We start from the raw sequence: 27,150 nt of genomic DNA, 5'->3' as shown, positions 1-27,150 counted from the left end.
TTTTAAGTCCTGCCTTTGAGTCAGCCAGAGAAGATTCTTCAAGCTTAGTTGCTGAACTTCAAGAGAAACTTCAAGAAGAAAAAGCTAAGTTTCTGGAACAACTTGAAGAACAAGAGAAAAGAAAGAATGAAGAAATGCAAAATGTCAGAACCTCTTTGATTGCTGAGCAGCAGGTGTGTTTGAGATCTAAGGAAGCTTGATAGAAACCAGCCAAGCTAGTTCTCTGCAGTTGAGGGCTCTTGTTTCTATTATTTGACCTTCTTAATGTTTGATCTTTTTCATAATGAAAGCATTTATTTTAAAAAGAAAACTTGTAACAATGTCACATGGATGTAGTTAGCAGTTTATGTATGAATTATCAATTCACATAGACCCGAAATCTGCTTTTGAGAATTGCAATGCCCTTGGCACAACTTAGTTCGCATGTAATTGGGCTTTTTCTCTGCAGTTCTCACTGTGGTCTTTTATAAAAAACATACTCAATTTCAGAGTCCCATAATGAATTAGGATCTGACTTAACTGAATTCAAAACTGGGAAGCTAACAACTATCTTGAGTTATCCTAAGGCTCCAGTTTGCTTATTATAAATTGTGATTATCGCCAGGCAGTGGTGGCACATGCACTTGGAAGGCAGAGGCAAGCAGATTTCTGAGTTCAAGGCCAGCCTAGTCTACAGAGTGAATTCTAGGACAGCCAGGGCTATACACAGAAATCCTGTCTCTAAAAACAAAACAAAAAAAATTGTGATTATCTTAACCCATTTCATATTAACAGAAATTCATAGTTCATGAAGATCATCAATGGTTAATGTACTTTTATATGTGCTAATTTTCTATTTGTAAACAGAAATTACCTAGTAGTAAGCTGCATTGATAACATTCCCCTTTTTTCTGGAAAAAAAAAAGTTTTTTTCAAATTCTAGGGCTCTTCAAATGTTCTTGGTAGCCTGAAACTTTTACTTTGTTCTTTGTTGTTAGATTTTTGTCTGAAACTGTCAAATGATTTTCCTGTTAAATATGTCTGTTTCCATTAATGGATTTCTAAAAGGTTTTGGGTAAATGCTAAGCAAATTAAAGAATCATGTTAGATCATTTTCTCACGTAAGTATTTGTTATATTTTAATGAATGGATATGTTTAATGACTATAAATGAAATGTTTAACAAATTAAATCTCCTTTGTTAATTAAAATGCAGTTAAAATTGCCAGTTGTCTGTCAGTTCCCTCTAGGCAATTGGATATGTGAACTTCATGCAGTGGGTGAAACCTGGGGAGTAATAAGTATAATCGCTATGGAGGCCCGGAGGGCATCACACATGTTCAAATAAGAGAAAGTCAATCACATACTAGTATGGTAATCAAGAGCTAGCCAAAGATCAGCGGTTTCAGAGGAAAGACAGTTTCCCAAAGAAAAAGTCATGTATCCAACAGCACTCTACTCACAGCACTGTTAGTCATTTAACTTCCGTCTCTACAATCTCAGGCATTCGCCTTTCTGACATTACAAACAAAGGAGAAAATTTTGTTTTCAAGATACCGAGTTCAAACAAAGAAAGTAATAACCTTTCCTGGAATACATACCATTTGCTTAGTCACGTGACTCATAAATGTACCTCAGAAAAGAATGCATTGCAGTCTTATTTCCATAGCATTGTCTCCTAAGTGTGTGCGGTTGATTATTATTACCTTTGTTTCAGACCAACTTTAACACAGTCTTAACAAGAGAGAAAATGAGAAAAGAAAACATAATAAATGATCTTAGTGATAAGCTAAAAAGTACAATGCAGCAGCAAGAGCGGGATAAAGGTTAGTGCTGTCTTATTATATGATTTTTAAAAATACTTTGAAATGTTTTCCGTGTGTAATGTGGCTTTGAATTTGGGGTCTTAGATTTGATAGAGTCGCTCTCCGAGGACCGGGCTCGTTTGCTTGAAGAGAAGAAGCAGCTTGAAGAGGAAGTGAGTAGACTACGCACTAGCAGTTTTCTTTCCTCAGCACCTGTGGCTGCAACCCCAGAGCTTTATGGTGCCTGTGCACCTGAGCTCCCAGGTGAGCCAGAGAGATCAGTCCTGGAGTCGGCGGATGAAGGAAGAGTGGATTCAGCGATGGAGACAAGCATGATGTCTGTCCAGTAAGTAGGCTTATTTTCCAGTCAGTTCATCAGAGGCTTATATTCAACAGTACCTGACACTGGGGTCATGGGTCTATAATCCCAACAGGAGGATCACAAGTTAAAGCTCTCTTTGGGTAACAATGAATGAACTCAAAGCAATTTAGCTGAGGCTGGCTCAACATTTAAAAAAAAGAAAGAAAGTAAAAAGTCTGTACTGCTATTCCATTAAATTATACAATTCTAAAGAAAGGAAGTATTTTTAACTTTATAAAAGTAATTTTAAAAGGCATTGTAGAAACATGTTAAGAGAATGTGGAAATTAAAATTAATTCATAAATGACAGAAAATAATCCAGAGTGGAAAAGTGACCTCCGGAGGGAAATAAACTCAGCTATCTTCTATGTACAGGAGAGGCAGTTAAAACAAAACAATATAGGAAGCCCAGTATAAGGTTATAAAGTATAACATGCATCTAATATCTTAAACCTGATATGGGTGGTGTTGGGGACAGAGGCAAGCAGATCTTCAGAGCTCATTCTCCAGTTATTCTAGAAGAATTAATGAGCTCCAGAGTCAATCAGAAAACTCAAAAAAGGTAGCAAGCAGTCTCAACGAAGACTCCTGATGTGGACCTGGTTTTCACACATATGTACATATCTATACACACACATGCATAGACCACAAAACCACACCAAAAAAAAATTAAAAATACAATCAATTTTCCCAACTTTTGTTAATAACAAAAAGGTGAGTTTGTACAATTGGAAATTTTAACACATCTTTATTTAGATGTATAGCTATTAATGCCTCTAAGAGGGATACATATGTATGAATACTGGTATATAAGTAGAAATTGGACTATTCTAGAGTAAACAAGGATCTAAAACCAAGTATAATCAATGTAATACTCTGAGAAAGCTGTATAACCTCATATACATTTCTTTCAGAATTAATTCAGGTAAGGAAAAGAGTGTTTACTATCTGAGAAAGTATGAATTTTGTAGAAGTTATCTCTAGGTAAAAACAAAGTTTTGTTTATAGTCTCAACAAGTGTCCAAGTCTGAACACCGAGTATCAGCTGTTCTCATAAATATAGGCTACCTTTGAAAATTTAGTACAGGCTCTTTACTCTATCAGAGTTACCGAGTCTGGCCTTGAACTCAGAGATCTGCCTGCTTCTGCTTCCCAAGGGCTGGGATTAGCCACCAAGCCCGGCTAAGCTTCTAAAATCTTGTTGATGAATGTACAATTCAGAGTGTACATTCTGTGAAAGTGCTTAAACCTTAAAAACAACCATTCTCTCACTTTTAGAGAAAACATGCTATCTGAAGAGAAGCAGAGGATCATGCTCCTAGAACGGGTGAGCAGACTCTCTGTGAAGTACTTGTTTAATATGATGACTCTGCCTTTTGTTTTAAAGACATTGCATTTTGACTTGCATTTATGAATTAAGACTTTATGATTAATTTGAGAGGGCCTGTCATTTGTGTTCCTAGTAGCTGAATAATTGTAGGATCAGGTCTCACTAAGTAACTTCTGCAGTGATTGACATCTCTAGAAAGCAAAAAGGATTTATTTTATAAAATTTTATTTAATAACAGCTCAGAAAACAGTAATATAATATCAGTAAGAATTTCAACATGTTTTTTTAAAACAGTAGATTTTTTTAAAATGAGCAAAAATATAAAAATATTAAGATTGCAGTAATGAAGTTTTTAATATTAATTGAAACAAGGAAAGGACCTTCAATTGCATACAGAATTATGTACATACACACATAGAAGCACACATGGATCACACAAATACACCAAAAATAAAAAGGTAAGTATTTGGCAATTTTTATGAATTAAAAGTACTTTGAAAACAGAATGAATCCTCAATGGCTAGTTTCATTCATCTATTCATGACGATTTTTACCAGTGTCTTTGCTGTATACCAGTTTAAAAAAATAATCCAGAGACAAACTGTCCAGTTCAACTCAAATGTATTAGCCATTCTCTTCCTGTTTTGTGATTAACACCTCAGGATCAGACAAGTTGTAACAATATCTTGCAAATGCAGGTTGCACCTCTGAACTAGCAAATTTGGGTGGGATAAATGCAGCATTTATTTTGTGTTTATAAATTACACAGCTAATGACAAGATTTGAAATCTTAGGGAATCAAGTTTTAGGACAATATATTCAGTGTTCTTATTCTCAGTAAAATGGTTAGTGATCAGAACAGTTAGGATAGATTCTCTGGACATGTACTCCACTTGAAGATGAGACCCTTGCTAATCATCCAAGGATAAACCACAGCTCTGTTTTTTCCTTGTAGACATTGCAGTTGAAAGAAGAAGAAAACAAGCGGTTAAATCAAAGACTGGTGAGTTCTTTTGGTTATGTCTCTTTTTAAAACTTTAGTATTTGGTATAGACCTCATGTACCTGAAGGATATATATCCTTTTCTAATTTTGTTTTTACACTTACTAATGAGAGAATGGAGCATGTGTGCCATCATAGTATCAGTATGGATTCAGAGGACAAAGTAAGTTTTTGCCACCATGTGTGCCTGGGCATTGAACTCAGGTCACCAGGCTTGGTGGCACCTGCTTTTAATCTGCTATGTCATCTTTCTAGCCCAGAACGTGTGTGATTTATTCATACTCGTGTTAAGGCATCTTGTACATTGGCCATCACTGGCTGTCAAGTGATGGAATCTGGTTAGAGTTGATATTTTGATTGATTGTAGAATCACCTGTTCTGCCTTTTTTGTAGATTTATTTATTTTGTGTGTACGAATGTTTTGCCTGCATATATTTATGTGCAACTTGTGAGTGCATGTGGATAGTTGGGATCTGTCACATGAATGCTGGAACTGAACCCCAATCCTCCTTAAGAGCAGCAAATGCTCTTAACCACTGTGCCCATATCTTGTTTTTCTTGACTTGAAAATAGTGTATTGCCGGGCGTGATGGCGCACGCCTTTAATCCCAGCACTTGGGAGGCAGAGGCAGGCGGATTTCTGAGTTCGAGGCCAGTCTGGTCTACAAAGTGAGTTCCAGGACAGCCAGGGCTACACAGAGAAACCCTGTCTTGAAAAACCAAAAAAAAGAAAAAAAAAAAAGAAAATAGTGTATTGTACTAAGAATTTAACAAAGTAGACTGACTACCTTACTTTGATATTTAGAAAAAAAAAAGAAAATATAGTCTTTATTTTTAAGGAACTACTATTCTTGAGATTCCATAATTATGCATATAATCTTTGCATGTTTAATTCAGTGAGTTAGTGCTTTGTAATCTTTTGAAAATTGACATTTACTCTGGTGATTTTGAAAGTGAAGATAAATGGCTGTGTCCTGACTTATGTCTTTTTTTTTTTTTTTTTTTTTTAAATTCCTCCAGCAGCCCACTTTAGGGGCTGTCATGTTTTTAATGGAGCAATTACTTAATTTCCCCCAAATCAGATTGAATTCCTAGCACCTAAAATAGTTATTTTTTGATAATTGCATATTTCAAAGGAGACATAGTTTCAGGCTTATGTTTAGTGGTTAAAAAAAAAAAAGGAGAAATACTTTTCATGCACATACTCAAATATCACAGTCAGTGTGTGGAGGTAAAAGGTCAGATTTTGTTATAGATTCTCTCAATCCACTATAGTCCCAAAGACTGGATTTATGAATATAGATCACAAGGGTTTATGCAACAATGGCTTCTATTATATATTTTATATTTTTCCTTTCTAAGCTTGCTATGCTTGTTTAAAACATTCTTCATGAGACTTAACCAGAGAACAAAACAATGTCTCTGCTAGCCTTTTTTGTGATTTCCTTTGTCTGTGTAATTAATATAAATCTGTTTACCTTAGCCTGAGCTAGACTCTTCAGACAAGGGCAAAAGCAACCTCATTCTTCACCAAAATCGCACAGAAAGTTTCTAGCCCACATATTGAAATCCTCCACTGTGACCTCTTGGGCCAGGTCTGTACAGTTCAAATCACAAAGTTTTTTTATATTCCTATTAGAATAGCCAACTAAGCCCCACTTAAAGATATCTACTGCTTTCTAAATACGAAACCCCCAAATCTACATTCTTCCAAACAGAAGCATGGTCAGGCCTATCACAGCAATACCCCACTTCTGGTACCAACTTCTGTTTTAGTTAAGGTTTTATTGCTAAGAACAGACACCATGACCAAGGCAACTCTTACAAGGACAGTATTGTATTGGAGCTGGCTTACAGGTTCAGAGGTTCAGTCCATTATCAAGATGTGAGCATGGGAGCATCCAGGCAGGCACAGTGCAGGAGGAGCTGAGAGTTCTACATCTTCATCTGAAAGCTGCTAGCAGAGTACTGACTTCCAGGCAGCTAGGATGAGGGTCTTAAAGCCCATGTCCACAGTGACACACCTATTCCAACAAGGCCACACCTCCAAATAGTGCCACTCCTCAGGCCAAGCATATTCAAACCATGACACCAACTGAGCCATTTCACTGGCCCCTGCAATTGATTATTTTAATAAGTAACAGTGAGCTGAGTGTAGTGACACACATCATTAATCCCAGCACTCAGGAGGCAGAAAGAAGAAGGCAGATGTCTGAGTTCAGGGCCAGCCTAGTTCACAGGGAGTTCCAGGACAGCTAGGGCTACATAGACCCTGTCTCAAAACAGATATACAAACAAATAGTAGCAGTGAAGCATCCCTCTGTTTTCTTTTTTGTTTGGTTGTTTTGTGAAAGAATCTCTCCGGTTGGCAAGGAATGCGTAGTCCTACCTTCAGAGTGTGATGATTCTAGCTAGGCATGTGCCACCATTTATTGCCAGCCTCTGTTTTATTCCTTTGCCTTCACACAAACAAAAATTAGGTGTTCAATACTGGTAGTATTACTATTTAAGAAGGCTTTAAAGAAGAGTGGCCTATTCCAGATGACATCATTCAATACATTTTTTATTGAGAGTCCCCAAGGGAATATGAGCCCTATTTGGCTAAGATCTTTTACTAATATTTTGTTGTTTTGCTTTCATATAGGGCAGTTGGGTTTAAGAAACATTTTAAAACTGCTTTTTTCTAGCACCTAGAATAGTAGTAACCAGAGAAGTAGCGATGCTCCCATGTGACCCAGAGAGCTAGCACATGCAGCTAGACCTGGTGTCCAGAGACTGCATTCCCACTTTACTGTCTGTACACAGAAGCATTGACAAGTTTTTCTCCAAGCTTAGATGTTTTTAATAGAGTGAGCTTTTAGGACATCTGAATAAAATTGAACATGTGTTTAAAATGACTTAACTTCACTGGTAGGATATATGTCACTTTCCTGAGCAATTTAATCAAATCTCTGAAAGGCATTAGGCCTTCTTAGTCAGATAATTCTATTACCAGTTCCTTGCCTTTGTACAAGATAGTGTTTGGAATGGAGTAGATGAAATTTAATGTATAAATTTAGATTTTTTTTAATGTAAAAAATTTGATATTTTGAATTGATGAATATAAAAGTGTAAATGTACATACATGTGCCCTCTTCACCTTGAACACAGATTAAAACGTGTGTAACAGCAGAACTTTCTGATGAGGATGGTACTGTGTGTGCAGCTAATGCATGATTCTACTTTTTTGTCTCAGATGTCTCAGAGTTTGTCCTCAGTCTCTTCAAGACATTCTGAAAAAATAGCCATTAGAGAGTAAGTATCTCATTTTTATTTTGTGTGTTTTGCATCAAATTGTTAATGTAAATGTGTTGTAGTCACCACAATTGTTAGATCCATGCTCATTGAGCCAAGTGCCTTGTGCATAATGATAAGATGATTGGAAAGCAAGGTTTTTTTCCACTGTTTTCCTGGAGCTTTGGAACTGTATTCTGAGTTACCCCCATTAGAGGTTCTATCATTCACACAAAAACCCAGGAAGCTTTCCTTGACACTGGCTAATATTTCAGCTGAGTCTCCATTCTTAGCTTCTTTGTCCTCATTTCTGATTGGAAGATCTTGATTTTTTTAGGTCCCTATGCTTTGTTTCTCCATTTTATGTTTTTATGTGCTATAAATTCAGAGTATAATTTGAAATTTTCATCAGTCAAACAGTTTAACATTATAGCTTTCCTGGACCAAGTTACCTTATAGAAGTTATTGTCTCCCCTGGGCTTGTTTGGCAGGAGTTTTGGAATAATAAAGAAAAGCATCATAGCAGCTCAATGAACCTCGTTGTGCAAAAATTACTGAACTTGACACACTTGGTTTTCTTAAGACAAGAGTCTTGCCATATAGCCCATTCTGGCCTGCCACACACCATTTTCTTGCCTTACTCCCTCAAATATTAGGATTAAAGGGGTGAATCACAATACCTGGTTTCTGGATTAAGTATTTGAGAAGACCCTTATTATATGAATAGTAGATTTTTGTTATTAATTGGTTTGAAGGATTTTTATTTTGTTTTATTTGTCTAGGGTTTTTGTTGTTGTTGTTTTAACAAATCTCAGATACCCTTGTTCTAGCCCTAGCATCTCAGTTTTATCTTCTCTAACTGATGATAGGATAGGGTAGAATAGGTAGGTTAGCTGTCTGCTTAGCCAGCTGTGTATTCAAATCATTAGTCTTCTAGAGACCAGTGTATTAATCTTACTGCTTCAACAGATCCTTTACTTCCTTTTAATATATTAGGCTTTGGTGTTCAGTCAGTGTACAGTGCTTACCCCAAAATTGTAGCAGCATTTAAAACTCTTCCCAGACCGTGCTTGTGGCATCCACATGTAGTCCCAGTACTGAGAAAGTGAAGTCAAGAGGCAAAGTCAGAGGCCAGCCTATTCCACAAAGCAAGTGTCTAAAAGAGAAGGGAAAAAGGCTTCATAGTGGGCTCTGTCAGCTGGAGAATATAGCACATAAAATTATTCTGGTAATTAAATCTGAGGTTGATCTTCAGAACCTGTAAAGACTTTGAGCACAGTTTGAGCGGTAGACACTAGTTAAGTGTACACGTAGGTAGTTATAACTATTTCTTTTTTTTTTTTTAAGTTTTATTTATTTATTATATGTAAGTACACTGTAGCTGTCTTCAGACACTCCAGGAGAGGGCGTCAGATCTTGTTACAGATGATTGTGAGCTACCATGTGGTTGCTGGGATTTGATCTCTGGACCACACCAGGAGTGATCGCTGCTTTGTCAGGATAGTGTCAGAACAGGCTCAGCCTCTCAGCAGGTAGTGGCATCTTGGAGGAAAGCTGCAGAGGTGGCAGGACAATGGACTACCTAAGTCAGAAGACCCCACCCTAGGTGGGATAGCAACTGTGACAAGCCAGGTCTGAGGAGCCTGCTAAAGGCTGGGGGAAGGGCACAACAATGACTTGATTCAGTTGCTTTTTCTTTTGAAATGAAGAGTATCACATTTAAGATTGAAATTCCAGAAATGTTTCTTGGTGTAAAATGAAAGATTGGGGAAAAAACTTAACCTATGATTAGGTATTTTTTCTACTGCACACAAGCTGTGGGTATAGAACCCACAAACAGTGAGCCAACTGGATAGTCTCAAGTTTGTAGCATGTGATTAACGAATGCTCTCTAAGACAATAACCTACCTCTCCTTAGTTTTCAGGTGGGAGATTTGGTTCTCATCATCCTAGATGAGCGGCATGACAATTATGTATTGTTTACTGTTAGTCCTACTTTATATTTTCTGCATTCAGAGTCTCTTCCTGCCCTGGATCTCAAACCAGGTGATGGGGGTAAGTGCACATATGTAGACTTCTACAGTACTGGTCTTGAGTGGAAGGCATGTATTCCCTCCTGTTGTCATTAGGAAAGTCTGCCTTTTTAAAAAATGAAATCTGGGGCTGGTGAGATGGTTCAGCAGTTGAGAGCACTGACTGCTCTTCCAGAGATCATGAGTTCAAATCCCAGCAACCACATGGTGGCTTACAACCATCCATAATGACAAACAAATAAAAAATAAAAAAATATATGGATGGAGCAAGCCGGGCCAAAGCAAGAGGGAGAAGGGAAAGGGGTGGGAAATGAAAAATTTAAAAAAGAAGAAGAAGAAGAAATCTACATTACCTACATATTTCTATGAACTAAATTGATAATTCTAAATTTGACTGTAATATTCTACAGTAGAGCAACTGCTCACACTGCATATATATTCAAACATGATATAACCTAGTAATTGGAATATTACTGTCAGAATTTTGATGTTTGTTTTGTTGATAATTAGTATATACTTATTAGCTGAAAGATCTTACCAGTGTTTTTCAAATAAGTAAAGTAGTGCCTTTCTTGTACTATTTATGATTTCCGACCTTGTTCTTTTGTTCATTGATTCATCATTATCATTATTGTTTTATGGAGTTTTATTTTGTAGAAACTGAGCTTTGTTCAACATGCTGAGTAATAATGTCCATTATTTATTGGCTCATTAAAGAGTTCAAAGAGAAGAGAATAGCTATTCTGGAATTCTTAGACTAAGTAGAACTGCTTAGAAAATTAGTTTACCCCAAGCCCAGTGTGGTGGAACAGTCCTTTAATCCCAGCACCCTGTCTCAGCAGATGCAGTCAGACCTAGGCCCTGAAAAGAAAAGGGAAATCAGTTTCCTAACATGAGCTCATGGTCCAAACCCCATCCATGGGCTAGGGCAGTGTCGCTTGACTACCCCGTCATGGCTTTTGATGGATGACCTATTTTTAGAATGTCTGTGTGACAGCAGATATATAGCCATGAAAAGTGAAAAGATAAATTTGTTTTCAGAAATAGGTAGCATTTTTCATATTATGTATTTTTGGATTTTTGACACTGTCTCACATATCCCATGCCAGTCGCAAACTGTCGGTTGATCTACAACTCATCTTCCTGTACCTATCCACTGCTATGTTTCTAGGCATGGAGCACTATGCCCCAGTTCATCTTTCTGCCCTCTAGCCTTGTTCCTGTTTCACTTGTTTCCTTTTAGTTATTTAAGGGGTGTTTGTTTTTTCACAGTTTGGGGATCAATCAAAGTCTTGTGTCTCTAAGTTGTATCCCAGCTCTTTACATTTGTAGATGAAAATGATTCAAACCCACTTATTTACTCAGACTCACCTGTTAACATTTTACCTTATTTCTATTATTTCTTATGTTTTTCTAAACATGTATAGTTGAAAATGTGCACTACTAATGTAATGAATTTTAAAACAATGCACTTGTCTTCGCATTGGTGTTCTGATCTTGGCTGTTCTCAGTTTCTGCACAGGAATTCCATATCTAGACTTCACTTGGTTCTTATTGATTGCTCACTGAGTCCGAGTTGTGTTGCTGCTGCTGTGCTAGGCACTGGTTACACAGGTTCAGTCACACACTGAACTGCTGCCACTCAGAAGTCTGGAGGTTATTAGTTCCTTCAGTAGGTGGCAGTGTCGAGTTAGTTTTTGGTTCATGACTCCTACTTAGATTACTATTGTTCCTTGAATGAGTATTTTAAAAAGCACACATACTTATATATTGCAGCACACTATGGATTTTTTTGTTCAATAATTTGGATTTTACTGGTTTCTAGAGTGCTTAAACATTCTTTTGAGAACACCGTTATTGTTTTGATTCTAAAGTTCTTTTTTTCGTGAATGAACTTTGAAAATACATTACCAATTTATTTATTAGCTTCAGGCGCATCTAGAAGACCCTGGGTCCTTGGGAAAGTAATGGAGAAGGAATACTGTCAAGCCAAAAAGGTAAGAGTAGCCCTGTAATAGTACACCCAGGAATTTTATTATATGTTACTAGTGTTTTCTGACTTGTTCACCTAGAGCTTGAATTTCATTAAATTGAGTTTAACCCAGAAACTTAGTAAATATTGCTATTATCTTTAGATAGAAGCAGATTGCCAACAGTTCATTCACCTATAAAGGAGAACAGCCAGTGTAACTCATGTTGAAAGCACTAGAAGCAACAATGAACTTTATTTGTACACTTGGTCTGTACTCATTTTTATATGCTACACCATTGATTAAAGATGCTCTCAAGTCTTTATTTGGGGCTAAAGTGAAACTGACAAGCCAGGATTGGTAGTATACCTCTAACCAGGGCACTTGAAGCCAAGGCAGAAACAGAAGGCTCGATACAGTTCCAAGTCACCCTGGGCTGTGAAGATACGCACAGGTTATCCCAGCCTTTGTTAGACAGGGGAAGGAAGGGTGCTACAAATTTGAAGCCAGTCTTGTCTACATAGTGAATGCCAGGGCATCCAGGGTATATAGCTAGACTATAGTAGAGAGGGAAGGGGGGATAGCTACACCATCTCCCCACCCCCAGCACTCATTAATATTAGTTTATTCTCACTTGGTCAGGAGCCTGTCTTTTACAGTTTGGTACAGGGTAGAGAGAGACTCCACTCGCGCTCCAACTCTCTAGCAGTAAGCAGTGTGGTAGAAGGGTACTTGTAATTTGTTTCAGTAAATCAGTGACTCCTTTTTTCTTTCCTTCTTAGGCACAAAACAGATTTAAAGTTCCTTTGGGGACAAAGTTTTACAGAGTGAAAGCTGTGTCATGGAATAAGAAAGTATAGCCATAGAAGAAATCTCTACATCTCATACCATTTTTCTGATTTGTCCTCCAGTGCTGATAAACCACTCTAAAAACAGCTGGCCATCTTTGTTTTTTTGTTTGTTTGTTTTTACAAAAGTCAACATAACAATAGACTTCATTGGTGGATTGCACTTACCTTTTAAGTGGCTACATCTTAGGAACAATAAATTTATTAAAATTCTTGGCTGAATCAAAATCGTTTTGTTTTGTTTCCACCCAAATAACTAGAAATTTGGACCAAAGTAGATGTTTTCCAAGGGCAGAGCCTGCACTGTGGCTTGTGACTAGCCTCATTAATTGCCTGTTAATAAATATTAGCTGAATAGTTACCAGTGTTGTTACCAGCATTTGTCCTCTTGTGAATTCAAGAGTACTTGCAGTCTTTAACATGTTCTTTATAAAATGTATAAATCCTTACAAACTATTTAAAGAGGAGTGTTATTGCATGCAGATAATCGTAATTTTGAGTTTGCCTCAGAAGACTACTAAAGCAAATTTGTTCATTTTTAAAAAAAAAAAAAAAATGCCCTTTAATGTTTCAGAAAAAAATAACAGTGTAATTTGACTGACTTTAAGATCAGCCATAAATAATGAGCAATCTTCAAAAGCACTTTTCACACAGATCATCTGGGCTCCAAGGAGGAAGAGTCTGTACCACTGATGTTTTGAAGGGCAGGACTCACTCAAACCTCAGCATCTTAGGACTGTTTCAAATAATCATATTGATGAACTCGTAATTCATGGTTGACCTTCAGAAGAAGATATTCATTGTATATTAACATTTAGAGGTCATTTAAATAACAAAAGTCTGTATTGTAAAGGACCTGTACAATTTTAAGACAATAAAGAATTGAAAGTGTAAATGTGTGTGCCTTTTAAAGGTTACATTTTAAATATATTGCGTGATTGCTGGGAAAGGTGAAAAAAAATGTTCTGTATCAGAGAGAAACATGTTTATTAAAAAAAATGTTGTTTGTATCCTATGTAACAGGGTGAAGTGGTGTTCTGTGGAACAGAACCATGTAAATTCAAGGTTTAAAAGCTGGCACTGAACAAAGATGTTGAAGTAGCTAGGCTAGTTGATTGGAAAGAGTTTCTTCAGGGTTGTTGTTAGAAGTAATAAAATGATTCTTTTTCAGAAATATTTAATTTCTTCATAAAAATAAGTTGAATATTTTTATAAATATGTAATCTAATAGAATGAAAATGGAATAAACATCATAGTGTATAGAATACCTAATTCAAAAACATTAATGAATAAACGAACAAATGATTTCATATGTTTCTATTCAGTCCTTCAATGACATCTTTATATATAGACTACAAGTGTAACAAATGACTTTATGTATTTTTAAACAGTTGTATTTGTGTTTGAGTCTGCTAGTGCAGACTATTTAACTTAATTGGTGCTCTTCAGATTTTCTATATGGTTTTATGTTGTGGAATTATTGTGTGTTCTGACACACTAACTCTCGTTAATACTGAGCTTTAATGTTGTGGTCGTAGGTTATCTTTGTTACATATTGCTTTCATATTCATCTTACCAGTGTTCACACATATGTTCCAAGCAAGTGAGAACTAAAATGATTTTGTAAGAAAGAAAACAAAACAATTCCAGAAGCCTAAATTCATTGAGTTCTTGGTTTTACATAATTAAAAGTAATATGAACTTTGCAGCTAGAATGCCTGGCTTTCAGTCTCAGATATATATGACTTTTAGATGAAGTTCCATAAATGGACTCATTTGTCTGATATTTAAAACAGAGTACTGAAACCTATGTAATATAGTTTGCATTTTCAATGCAAATAATATTTATGGATGTTTTCAGTATTCAACATGTTAACTATTGTAAAGGTTTCTTTATATACTATAGTCTCGAGGGGGACAAAAATGTAGCTTTATAGAGGCCACACATAGTTCCAGCATCACAGGAGGCTGAGGCAGGAGTATTTGAGCAACAGAAAGACAACATCTGAAGAGCAGGTGGGAGAAAAAAGGCTTTTACTGTGAACTTTTAAAGAATGCTTATGTTACATATGTTTATTGTGACAGTGGTAATTTAATATAATAAAAACATTATATATGCCTGGCTCATGCCTATAAATGCAACACTCAAGCATTTGAAGCAAGAGAAGACGATCCCATTTCTCAGAGAAAAATAAGTAAAAGCAGTCTATAGAACTAAAATTAATAGTTTTGAAAAAGTGAATAAGGTATAAAAGTAGTTTTTAAAAATTTTATTGTAGCCCCTAATGTTTCTTAGTTTTTTTCATAGCACACTAAATTTTACATACTTTTTTTTTCTTTTTGAGGTAGGGTCTCTTTATGTATCTCTGGCTTTTCCTGTAACTCACTGTAGACCAGGCTGGCCTCAAACTCAAAACAAATCCACTGACCCCTGCCAAGTGCTGGGAATGAAGGCATACCCCACCAACCCTGACTAATGTGAATTTCTATGTACCCTTCATTCTGTTTCTATGTCTCTTTATTTAACATCGGTGTTGCAAGTGTTCGAGTCTGAGCTTTACTTGTTTCTTTACATTTAGGAACAAGATATTAGAATCTGATAGTTATAGTTACCTTTCTATTGGCTGTTACAAAACCAAGACAACCTGTAGAAGAAAGGGTGATGTTTGGCTTATGGTTTCAGGTGTCCATGATGATGATGGAGAAGAGGTGGCAGGTGGCAGATAGCTAGCTGGAGGAGCAGCAGCTGAGAGGTCACATTTCAACTGTCTTCCAGGTTCAACTATGTTATGATATTATTGACCCCTCTAGATCACAACTTCTGTGTGGTGACCCCAAGGAAACACTTCCAGAAGATTTTTGCCTCTATGATGCCTCTTTCACATTTGATTCTTAATCCCCTGCCAAGCAGTATAAATTGTTGTAGCAAAGATTTCATGTTAGTGTAGCTAGTCACTTTGTAGTCACACAGCTGATTGATCCTTAGCCCCAGCTGCAGACACCACAGATTCAAATTTCCTCGAAACTTATCAGGCCAAGACTCCATCATCTATACTGCTCATACCATTCTTCTAAGCTCTCACATGAAGCTCTAAACACTTCTTGTCTTAGGGTTTTAACTGCTGTGAACAGACAAGGCAACTCTTAGAAGGAAAACTAATTGGGGAAGGTTCAGAGGTTGATAAGGATCAGAGGTTGAGTCCGTTCTCATCAAGGTGGGAGTATGGCAGCTTCCAGGTAGGCATAGTTCTTGAGGAGTTGACAGTTCTACTAAGGCCAGGCCTACAGTGATATATACTCTAACAAGGTCACACCTTGTAATAGTGCCATTCCCTGGGCCAAGCATATTCAAACCACCACACTATTCAATGGTTTTTCTAGCCCAGAATTCCAACTTCCTTTCATAACTCTACCAAAAACATGTTCATGTCTGTCACAGCAATATCCTACAAACTTGGTAACGTTTTATTTTTCTTTTGCTGTGATAAAACACCATGACTAAAAGTAACATGAGGAGGGAAGGGTTTATTTCATTGTACAACTGAGGTCACACTCCACTATTGAAGATAGTAAAGGCAGGAACTGAAGAAGAGGCCACATACTAACTTGCTCCCCATAGCTTGCTCAACAACTCAGGGCTACCTACCCAGCGGTGTTACCACACCTAGTGGTCTGCCCTTCCACTTCAGTCATTACTAAAGGAAATGCCCGAAGCCGGGCGTGGGTGGCGCACGCCTTTAATCCCAGCACTTGGGAGGAGGCAGAGGCAGGCGGATTTCTGAGTTTGAGGCCAACCTGGTGAGTTCCAGGACAGCCAAGGCTATACAGAGAAACCCTGTCTCGAAAAACCAAAAAAAAAAACCAAAAAAAAAAAAAAAAAAAAAAAGAAATGCCCAACAGGCTTTCCTAAAAACATACCAATGGAGACTTTTCTCAATTCAAATTCTTCCCAGATAATTCTAGCTGCTTGTGGACGTTGTACATCGTGGTGCGGAGCCTAGTGCGCACCACGATGTACAACGTCCACAAGCAGTCTAGCTTGTGTTGTGTGTGCTGATGAAAGGTTTTTTTTTTTTTTAAGCATGTTTATTACATGTATTTAGTGGTAAGGCACCATTAGGATTTTAATAGAGATCACATTAAGCATGTCATCAGTGGGAGTATTGTGTTCATTTGGCCACAAAGGAAGTTTTTCATCTTGTCAGTGTTTTATAGTTTTAGTATGCTAGTCCTTCCTTGGACACTCCTAGGTGTTTCATGCTGTCTAATGCCACTGTTTTGTCACTCTTCACTAGTTTTCATGTGTTGCTCTTATATTCTGAAACTTAACTGTTTGTTTGATGGAGGTTCTCAAGGCTTTCCTGTCACCTGCCAGTACAGCTCCACTTCTTCCTTGTTTGCCCTCTAGAACATCCATACTTTGTATTGTAGATGCCAAAGTGGGCATCCATGTCTTGTTTGTGGTGAAAAAGCTTTGGCTTTCACCATTATCATTAGTTAAATCATACTGCATACCTCTTGGAGTGCAAGTGTAAAGTTTACTGCAAGGAAATAATTGTAGGTGTCACTTTTTCTTGCCCAGAGTTGTGACATCTTAACAGAAGACCTCACAAAGGCTTATGATAATCCAGACAATATCCATACTCAAAATCTTCAGTTTGGTGAGCCCGACTTACTGGTCCCTGAGTAGTCTCACAGACTGAACACTTTAGCATCTGTTTACTTTCTGTCTTGTCTTGCTTCACTAAAACAGTTAAAATAAGCCAACTAACATACCTTGCACATGTCCTGACAGCCTTAGCAAGGATGGTAGTTTTGCTAGTGTGGCCAATTGTTTTTGCTGTTTTTAACCACAAGTCTCTACATTTCAAGTCTTCAATAGCATTTTCTCAACCTTTTGACCTTCACTAATAGTCGGTTCTCTATTACAGAAATGTGTTCTGGTGTTTTGTTTCATCCAGATCTTTCTATGAGAACTTCAGTATTAGATGTGTGTTTGTGTAACTGATCATTTTAACCCTTTGGGGACTAAGATGACACCATTTATCTGCTCATTTCACTGGAGATGTCAATGGCAGGGATTGAATAGTCCATATGGCCATATCCTCACATATTTGACTTAGGAATGCCTTGTATAGATAGCCCTTTTGATAACTGATGCTCACAAAGAGACGGCAACATCCTAGTAAGAGTGACCACAGGTCAGAAGCTTTTACCACATTCTTTGGGTCAAAATCCAAGTCAATCAGAGTTAACAGAGTTAATATACAGGGATACCTAGAGAAAAAAGTTGGAAAATTACAGTCCTTTTTTAAAGCTAGGTCTAAAATGGCTGTTGTCTTTTAAGATTTGATGTACAGATATACATGGGCTTTTAAAAAGTTGCAGCTGGAGATGTATCTTCATTGGATTGCTTACCCATAGTGAGAACTTGGGTTTGGTCCTCAGCAACACAAAAATCAAGCAGAAATCATGTGGGTACATGTGGACTAAAGCCAACCAAAGTTGGTAATGCTTAATTTTCATAAATTTAACTGCCTTGATAATTATTTAAAAGCTAGGAAGCAAGGCTTATTAATTCCTACTAACTGGTAGCTCATATGTTCCTCATACCTTTGGAACATTGTCTTTAGCCAAAATTTTTAAGTAGTACAGTTTATAATTGTAATGGGTGAGATGGAAATTCTTCCAAGCAGTTCTTAACATAGTGGTAAAGAAACCAAGCGGTCAGCTGTAAGCTATTTAGTTTACATACTTCTTGGGTGTCTCAGACTTGGCAGCCATTGAGAGTAAGCACCACCAGTTTCATTCCTATCTTAAAGCTTATTAGCAATGTCATTTCCAAAGTTAAGAAAAGAGTAGCAACCCTTAAGATTAACTCAGGCTCCTCCCTTTACTTATCTTCAGATCTAAGCAGTTACGTGCATGTGTCCTGTTAGAATGCAGCCAGAACTGCCTTGCTATGCAGATGTTGCACCCCATGGCAACACTGCTGAACCCTTTTACACACATCTCCACTTTATGTCAGTGTGCTGTTAATCCTTGAAGTTGCATTCAGTTTTCATTTTTACCATTTTAGTTTCTGGTGGATTCCATAGCTCTTGACAGTGTTTTTGTTTTCTTTTGTTTTATGAGTGTTGGGGTTTATTTCTGAACTCTGGTCTGTGGCACCTAAAAAAAAAAAAAAAAAAAAAAAAAGCTTCTGGGAATCTGATTCCAAAATGATGTTGTAATTCTCCTTAACTGCTTTAGAAATGTCATCATCCAATTCCAGTAGAGCTGGAGAGTTCATGTTGTTGGTGTCACTTGTAATCTCTCTGGAATTCTGCTCTGCAAGTGAATATGACCTTAACTAGCCTAGGAGATGAGCACGAATGCTTATGTTCTTAACCACAACCCTTCTGAAAATGCATAGCCTGTCTCACAAGCATAAACTGCCTGCATTCCCAGCATTTTCTCTCATCACAGATTACAGTTTAGCTCCCTGTGCAACCCGTTTCAGTATAGCTTCTGGATGTTTCATACTGCCTTTAAAGCAGGGTGAGTTTCCTAATAGGAAGCTATACTTTTCCCTTCTGCCTTCGTCCACTTAACAGCTATTTCACAGAAGTACCACATTCTCATGAGTGCTCCAGTTTAACCTTGGCCAAGGGAGTGAGAGCAGCTTCCTGTGAAGCTTGAAGTTGGTTATTTCATCTTCTGAAAACCTCCACCAAAGGGCTTGCCTTCCAGTCAAAAGCAATGCACATATTTGTAAATACAGTGAGATGTTCTAGAAGTAACTGCCCTTCTAAATAAGAACATTCAGAAATGCACTTTGCATTTGATCATGCATTTAATCATCAATCCAGTCCTGATAAGCCCACATAGGCTGGGAGTAGCAGATCCTCTTCCAGTTCTAGGTCCTGGTTTGCCAACAGACTTTCACATTAACCAGTGGTAACTAGAAACATACATATCCCTCACTGCTACAAAAGTCAGCATAGCCACTGTCTACTAAGACCATTAAAATCTCACATCATAAACTAGCTACAGAACTTAGGCCAGAACATCAAGAGCTAGGTAGGATTGATTAACCTTGTGCAATGCTGTAACAGAGTGCCTGACAGAGTCCTTTTGCCTCCTGTCTTCATGGTAGGAGAAACTCAGATCATAAAAGCAAGAGTATGTTAGTAAAGTTGTTCATATTAGGCTGACCAAGAAACAGTGAAGCGTGAAAGGGGCAGGGATAATATATCCCTGAGAACTTTTCCTCCAGGAACTCACCACCTTCAGCTCATTTCTACTTCACAAAGTCTACAGAACATTCCCAAAATATCTGGGCCCAAGTGTTCAGAATGTGATCCTTCAGAGGATATTTCAGGTTCAGCTTGTAACATTATTGTGTATGTAATAAGTTGAAAGGACATGGCTGTATTCAAGCATAGTCATCACTTTTATAGAGAAAGCTATTGCAACCTACAAATATGTTTAGTTTTCTGAATACTTTCATGAATCAGTATTCAAGTATTAATTTTGTGATTTTTCTTTTCATAAATGCACACCACACTTGTAAGTAATAGGTTGCTGTGAAAAATATTAATGAATTCTGTATCCCTGTTGGAAAGTAGATATTGGATGAGGCTTAAAAGTTTTTTCTAACCTGACTAGCTCCCAGATAATTGAGTCCGAGACCTATTGAAATATTTATTCAACAAGCTTTAAGCACAGTGACTGATTTTCCTAACCCTCTCTGCTTATCTAGCTACTTCCCAGCCACATGCCCCAACTTGTATTTAGTCTCTCCCTGGCTTGCTTTGCTGTAGCTATCTGTCCTTGTGGAGAACTCCCTTGGCAACTCCTACTTATGGAGACTTTCATCTTTCTCTACGTGTCTCATGGCCCTTCTTCTGGACCCTCACTTGCCCTGTGGCCAACTCCTCCTTCTGGCTCTTCTCCCTTGGAACCATCTGGGATGGGAAGTCCAGCCTTCCTATCTCCTCTGTCCAGTCACTGGCTATTCAGCCTTTTATTAACAAATCAGAAATAATTGGGGAACATGCTTTACATTGATACAGGAGATTCTTCAATATGCATGACAGTGCCTATGGAACTATAACTAGATTTCAGGGCACAGAAATTAGAATGTGAATACACAGTACAAGAAGCCTTCCTCCAATAAGCAGAAGTATCAAAAAGTTGTCAAATTGTTCTTGATTACTGTCTAGAACTTGTTGGAAAGACCTTGTCGCTAAAGACACCACATGTTTAAGTCATAGAACATGGAGAAATCAAGGTGATCCTGACCTGAAACTTCATCCTTACTGGCTAGCGTTCATGGTGCTGGCAGGTGTAATAAACACTACCAGATGAGAATAGCACTTATTAATCACACCTGGTTTTGAACTATGAGCTACAAAAATAAATAAATATATATATAGATGATAGATAGATAGATAGATAGATAGATAGATAGATAGATAGATAGATAGATAGATAGATAAAAAGAGCATCTAATATGAGAGTGACCAGACACTTTTTGATTGGATTTAAATCCTACTCCACAAGATGGAGCCAACACATGGTTTGGTATTGATCCTAAGAGCCTGTGACTAGATAGGTTATATGTCTAGGGAGAATCTACTAATACTATTCTACTAAATGGAAATAGAATTATAACAGTTTCTGATGACATCACTATACCCATAAATTAGTATACCCATCAGCCTTCATCAGAGAAGCTTCATCTACAGTAAGTGGCAGTTAACACAGAGACAATTGCAGAGAGAGACAGAGACAGAGAGACTTCATTAGAGTGCTCAGCCATAAAGGAAACATCTATAACACACTCTTCCTGGCAAGGCCAAGGTGTCACTGGAGAAGAGCAATTTGAAAGACTGCAAGAGCCAAGGGGCATGGATGCCCAATAGCAAGTAGCATTTCATGGACACAGCAGGGCCTCTGACACGTGTGAATTCACAGCTATTGTGACAGTATACACAAGACAAAAATCCCAGCATGAATGGGAGAATTGGGCATGAAATCCCTCTAGCTGAAAAGCTATTGGCAGTTGGTAGCTGCTTAGAGAAGAAGTTGGTTTTCTCTAAGGGTGTGACCACCTGGAGTCTGACCACCTTTCAGGGTAGGCCCTACACTCAAAATTATTTGGTCGGCATGACTGGACTCCATCAGTTTCGTTTTGTTTTTTGCTTGTTTGTTTGTCTGAGACTTGGCCTTTTTACATAGCTGTCTGCCCCAGAACTCACTATGTAGATCTGCCTCCCTCTGCCTTCTGAGTGCTGGCTTAAAGATGTACACCACCACGCTCAGATGACTCTATATGTTTTTAAAAAAAATGAAAGGACAGGAAGTGGGAATGGATCTTGGGGGAAAGGAGTATGGTCAAACCACATTTTCATGAAGTTTTCAAAGATTTAATAATATTTTCAAAGAGAACGGGATGCCTGGAAAGCAAGAAATAAAGGCAAAGGGTGGGTGGCTGTGGCAACCTGCTGGAGAAATATCTGGCCTTGGGCACACCTTCTCAGGACTGCTCTGGCAGGTCCATGGTAGCCTTCTCTCTGTGCTCTTTTCTAGGGCCCTTCTTTGACCCCTTTCTTGTTTGCTGCCAGTTTCACTTGTCCAGGGTCTCGAGATGATGAGCAGCCGTACAATGTCTCTGACAAGCCTTGGTCTTGGCTAGGCTGCTCATCCTTTTAGAAGTCACATCCCTATGGACTGTTCCTCCAGTTTGCCTGTTACTTTTCCAATTTTTTTCCACTTCTTTTTCCCAGCTAGAGATGGTATCTGACTTTCTGTGTATATTCTTCGTGCATATTTTTAAATATAATAAATCCACATGGAATTGGGAGTGGTCCAGATTATTTATACATATCTTGAATTTTTGCACTTTTAACAGCTTATATCATTTCTATTTTATAAGTACAGATGCTGACAGTAAAAGCATATTAGAATGATATTCAGAAAATTCCCACTAAATAATGCCTGACATTAAAGTGGCTTTTTAGTGCTCATGTGCAGGGAAATATAAAACATTTATTCTGACTGAGTCCCAAATACAACTACAAGATGGAAGATCACGTATTCAAGATTACTGTAAACCAGGAGTGGGAGTATCTACCTATGATCCCAGCACTCTGGAAGCTGAAACAAGAAGAAAACCACATTCACATTCAACCTAGGGTTACACAGACCCCATTGTTAAAATTAACAGACAAGCCCACAAAGAAAGGAGCTGAGGAGATGGTCCAGTTGATACAGTGTTTGCCACATATGAGGAATTGAGTTCAGATCTCAAATACCCATGTCAAAAACAAAAACAAAACAACAACAGCGGCAGCAGCAGCAACAACAACAACAACAGGCTTAGCAACAAATACCTCTGACCCCAATGCTGGACACAGAGACTGTAGCATCCCGGACGTTTATCGCCAGCTTCAGTAAGAGACCTGATTAAACATAAAGTGGAAAGCAGCTGAGTAAGACACGTGATGTATCTTCAACCTCCAATATTCATGTTCCTATTAAAGTATGCCACTTATACACACAAGTACACATGAATACCTACAGAAAATAAAAACAACCCTACAAAGTTCGCTGTAGTAGCAAACCAAAGTGGGTGTTACTGGAATCGACAGTGATTTTCATGATTAAGAAAACAACCATATCTTGGAAAGGACAAAGTTCACAAGCCATGAAAAATGACAGAGTGGCAATGTCTTCTCCACGGGCTTCTCATGACAATCTGAGCTGCTCAGATAAAGCCTACACTTTCAAAGCCAATAGATATTCAAGAAACATGATTTTTTTTTTTTTCGAGACAGGGTTTCTCTGTGTAGCCTTGGCTGTCCTGGAACTCACTTTGTAGACCAGGCTGGCGTCGGACTCAGAAATCCACCTGCCTTTGCCTCCCAAGTGCTGGGATTAAAGGCGAACGCCACCAAGCCCAGCTTATTTTGAACTTTTAAAGGTAGGTCCTCCCCCATCTTTCTGGGAGCACCACCACAGGGACCCAGCCCCAGCACCACTATCCTCCACCTCTTGAATACAGGCTCTCATCTGTTCCCCCTGACTCCCTGAAGTACCATCTAAGTCTGCAACACATCAAAGGGAAGGAGTGTGACTCCAGTGATGCTCTTCCACAGGGTATAGAGGGCATATTAGGAAAACCTACCTGCTGTCTCAGCTCAGATGGGAAGACATTGCATTACTTCTCAAAATAAACCAAGTCTGCTCCTTGCCTCATTCATACTCCAAAATAATGCCCAAGTGAACTGAAAATAGGAATTATAAACATTAAAAGATAAGATGGTCACAGAATTAACTAATGTTAAAAACAGGTGGATTTGTCCATATATCAATGAAAAATGTGCTTTAAGCCAGGTATGGTAATGCCAGAATGAAATCTGAGCATACAGGGGTAGAAGCAGGAGGATCACCAAATGCAGAGACACTCCTTCAAACACCAAGACTGGTGTTATAAGTCAGAGGCCAAAAGCTTGCCTAGCATGTATTCCTAGACCATCCCTAGTAGCAACACGATGTCCATATTGGTCTTTGACAACTGTAACAACCAAATGAAATGGCCATTAGTATACAAGAAATCTGTTCTGCAAGTGTGTCACTTTTTATACCCAGAGGTATGAACAGAATATCAGGAAAATAAGTATACTCAATGTATGTGTAGGTCAGAATATTTTTATTTTTTTATTTCTTTTTATTTATTTATTTATTTATTTTGGTGTTTTGAGACAGGGTTTCTCTGTGTAGCCTTGGCTGTCCTGGAACTCACTCTGTAGACCAGGCTGGCCTCGAACTCAGAAATCCACCTGCCTCTGCCTCCCGAGTGCTGGGATTAATTTTTAAATTGTTAAGGAATTCTCTTAAAAAAAAAAAAAAACACTAGAACCTGTTTTTGCTAATTTTTTTTACATTTATTGATTTGTGGTGTGAGTTTTTGTGAATGTGTACAAGCATGGGTGTGCAGCTGCATGATACCATGGTGAATGAACGGAGGTATGAGGACAACTCTCTCCTTCCACCTTGTAGATCTCCAGGACCCAACTTAGAATTCAGGACATTAGGTTTCAAGTAGTTTTCCCCTGAGCCATTTCAATGATCCATGGGGTTTTTTGTTTTGTTCTGTTTTGTTTTATGTTGTTTTGTTTTTAGAAAGGAGTGAATTTCAATGAAGTGTTGACCCGTCTGAGCCAGCAAGGCAGTCTCCATTGAGGATATCCCAAAAGATCTGTGTAGGGAACTTCAGGCATTTGAGCTCAAGAGAAGTGCAACAACAACAAGAACAACAATGAACTTCTCATATTTATTCCTAAAGCAAGCAATACGTAAGAAGATGTTTAGAGTCAGCTTTAGCAAATAGAAGTTCAAGTTCAGCATGGGAATACACCTGGTGCTATGTTTTATTATCTTTGGCCATGTGAAAAGAGCCAAGAATATTCTTTGCCTTTCTTGTTCCTACAGAGATAATGTGTACATGCCAGGGCACCCTCTTGATGTCCTTGACTTCAAGTGCATTCACTTATCATATTTTATACAATTCTTTTCAGAAGACCACCTGGCATAGAAGGCCACATTCTATACCCTGTCTCATTTGTAGTTCAGAGTAAGTTCACAGCTTTCTTACACAGGCTCCCACATTGAAGCAAATAATTTTCTTTTAATCAATGGCTTCAGTCACCTGCCTCTTTAGGGGTTTTGAGTTACCTTCTGGGGTGAACTTCAGCTTTTAGTGTATGGAAATTGTTACAGTAACATGCTTGATCTACTTTCTGCTTGTGGTTTTGGAACCTCTGGTAACTGATATTTACAAAAATCCTTGGTGACTAGTATTTAGCTTGGTGCCTGTCCCTCAGTTGTCTTTATTATTTATTGTTTCGCATCTCATCTGTAAGGCTCTCCCCTGCACTGACAGTAGGGTTGAGCTACTGGGTAAACAGACACAGAGTTATGTCATAACCTTTGTTTGAAGAGCAAAATGGCAGGTGTTGTAATAAATTTAATGGTATTTGCCTTCTCATCTGATCTGAGTTAGTCTGTGTTGCACAAGATGTTCTGTCATAGTCACTGAAGAGTTTTGGGAACTGTCTTTTCAAGAGTTCCAAGTACCTGTACTTATAGGCTTTAGAGCAGCTCAAGGGCTTTCCATTTCTGCACAAGGCAGGGCTCTCTGAAGCCTGGGTGAGACTTCCCAGGCTGCCTCTTCTGTTTTCTATCTTTGGAAATTTTGTCCTGCCCGTCTCCTTTCAGCTGTCTTATTGAATTCACGTTCAAAACTCATTGCCACCATCAAGGAGGAAAAATCTGGAAAACAAAAGTGCTCTGCTATCTATCATTCCGAGACCAGCTCACAGCAGCCAGGAAACACCCAGAAAAACATCTCAGGAAGCTGAAGTCAGTCCTCAGAGCTAACGCCAGGAAAGGGCTCTCTGTAAAACCAATAATGAAAAGGAATGTGTGCCTTACACCTGCCCTATATAATTTATGAACAATTCCAAAACAGACATACTAAGATTTAAAATTTTTAATTGTCTTAAACTAATAAATCATTCCATAAAGGGAAAAATGCTAACCTTGTGAGCATCTTGGCACAGGAAACACAAACCACGAAGTGAGCTCCTGTCTAGTTGGGTTATAATTGCCAACTAGACACTAACTAGTATGTGATTTGTAGCAAAGGGCACTCATGTACCCTGGAGGTTCAGAGGCTCCAGCATCATGACAACAGAGTACAGAAATGCTATATGAGTGGGTTCCTAGTATTGTGCCTCAGACAATCACTGGCCAGAAAATGGTGTCAATTTTGTGTCTGCTGCTGCCTAATAGCTCACTCTGCTTGCTGGAAAGAGGGGGCACTTTATTATCTTAGCTGCTGTGTGAGAATGAGTGCAGCCACACCAAAGAACGAATTGCTCATTTTGTAATGGCGGGGATGTACTATCTGTAGACAAGGAAAGCCAAGTGAATCAAATCTCTTAAGTGCCCTTCCACAGCATCGGTGGGGGGCCAGGGAGGAACCTAACATGCAAAACTGGTGAAATATGATTTCTTTAGATAACGAGGCTCAGCAAACAAATGAATGCTGGATAAGGAAACTAGCAGGGTATGAACAGTGTGTTCAGAGCATGAAGTGTAAAGAAGCCTGCCAGGAACTAATTCTGCCTCTGCTGTTTACCAGTTCTGACCTTGAGCCAGAGATTTGATCCATCATTCAGTTTCTCTACCTGTTGAATGGAAATGGAAACATTAAACCAGCAGCTTGAAGGGCAGTTTTGAGGGTGAGGGCTTACCATATGTGGTATTCACAGTGTCTGGCATGGCTTGTTAGCTGGCAAGCCCTGTCCTAGCAGAATCCTGCATGAGCCTCCTTTGTGCAGGCAAAGGGTATACATTTCAGCATGTTTTTTATCTAACTTATAATTCATATGTTACCCTCAGATTCTTATATCTTTGTAGCAGAAAAATTACGATGTTTTTCGGTGCAACCTGCATGTTCACAGAGCATTGGAGATAATTAATTTGAAAGTGCCTGAA

At 38.3% G+C, this 27,150-nt stretch overlaps 1 protein-coding gene across 1 annotated transcript in view; it reads left to right on the top strand.

Annotated features, from left to right (window-relative positions):
- Rb1cc1 (RB1 inducible coiled-coil 1) overlaps nt 1-13,496 on the top strand; it is a 60,291-nt gene extending 46,795 nt beyond the window's left edge. The window contains exons 16-24 of the mRNA XM_021222022.1: nt 8-173; nt 1,696-1,804; nt 1,889-2,129; nt 3,423-3,471; nt 4,430-4,477; nt 7,712-7,770; nt 9,668-9,804; nt 11,709-11,779; nt 12,535-13,496. Coding sequence (XP_021077681.1) covers nt 8-173; nt 1,696-1,804; nt 1,889-2,129; nt 3,423-3,471; nt 4,430-4,477; nt 7,712-7,770; nt 9,668-9,804; nt 11,709-11,779; nt 12,535-12,612 — 958 coding nt within the window. The 3' untranslated portion in view covers nt 12,613-13,496. The remainder of the gene's footprint in view (nt 1-7; nt 174-1,695; nt 1,805-1,888; nt 2,130-3,422; nt 3,472-4,429; nt 4,478-7,711; nt 7,771-9,667; nt 9,805-11,708; nt 11,780-12,534) is intronic.
- The last annotated feature ends 13,654 nt before the right edge of the window (nt 13,497-27,150 follow it).

This window comes from Mus pahari, chromosome 22, assembly GCF_900095145.1.
Source record: "Mus pahari chromosome 22, PAHARI_EIJ_v1.1, whole genome shotgun sequence".
NCBI classification, from domain to species: Eukaryota; Metazoa; Chordata; class Mammalia; order Rodentia; family Muridae; genus Mus; species Mus pahari.
This window is presented reverse-complemented; position numbering and strand designations above follow the sequence as displayed.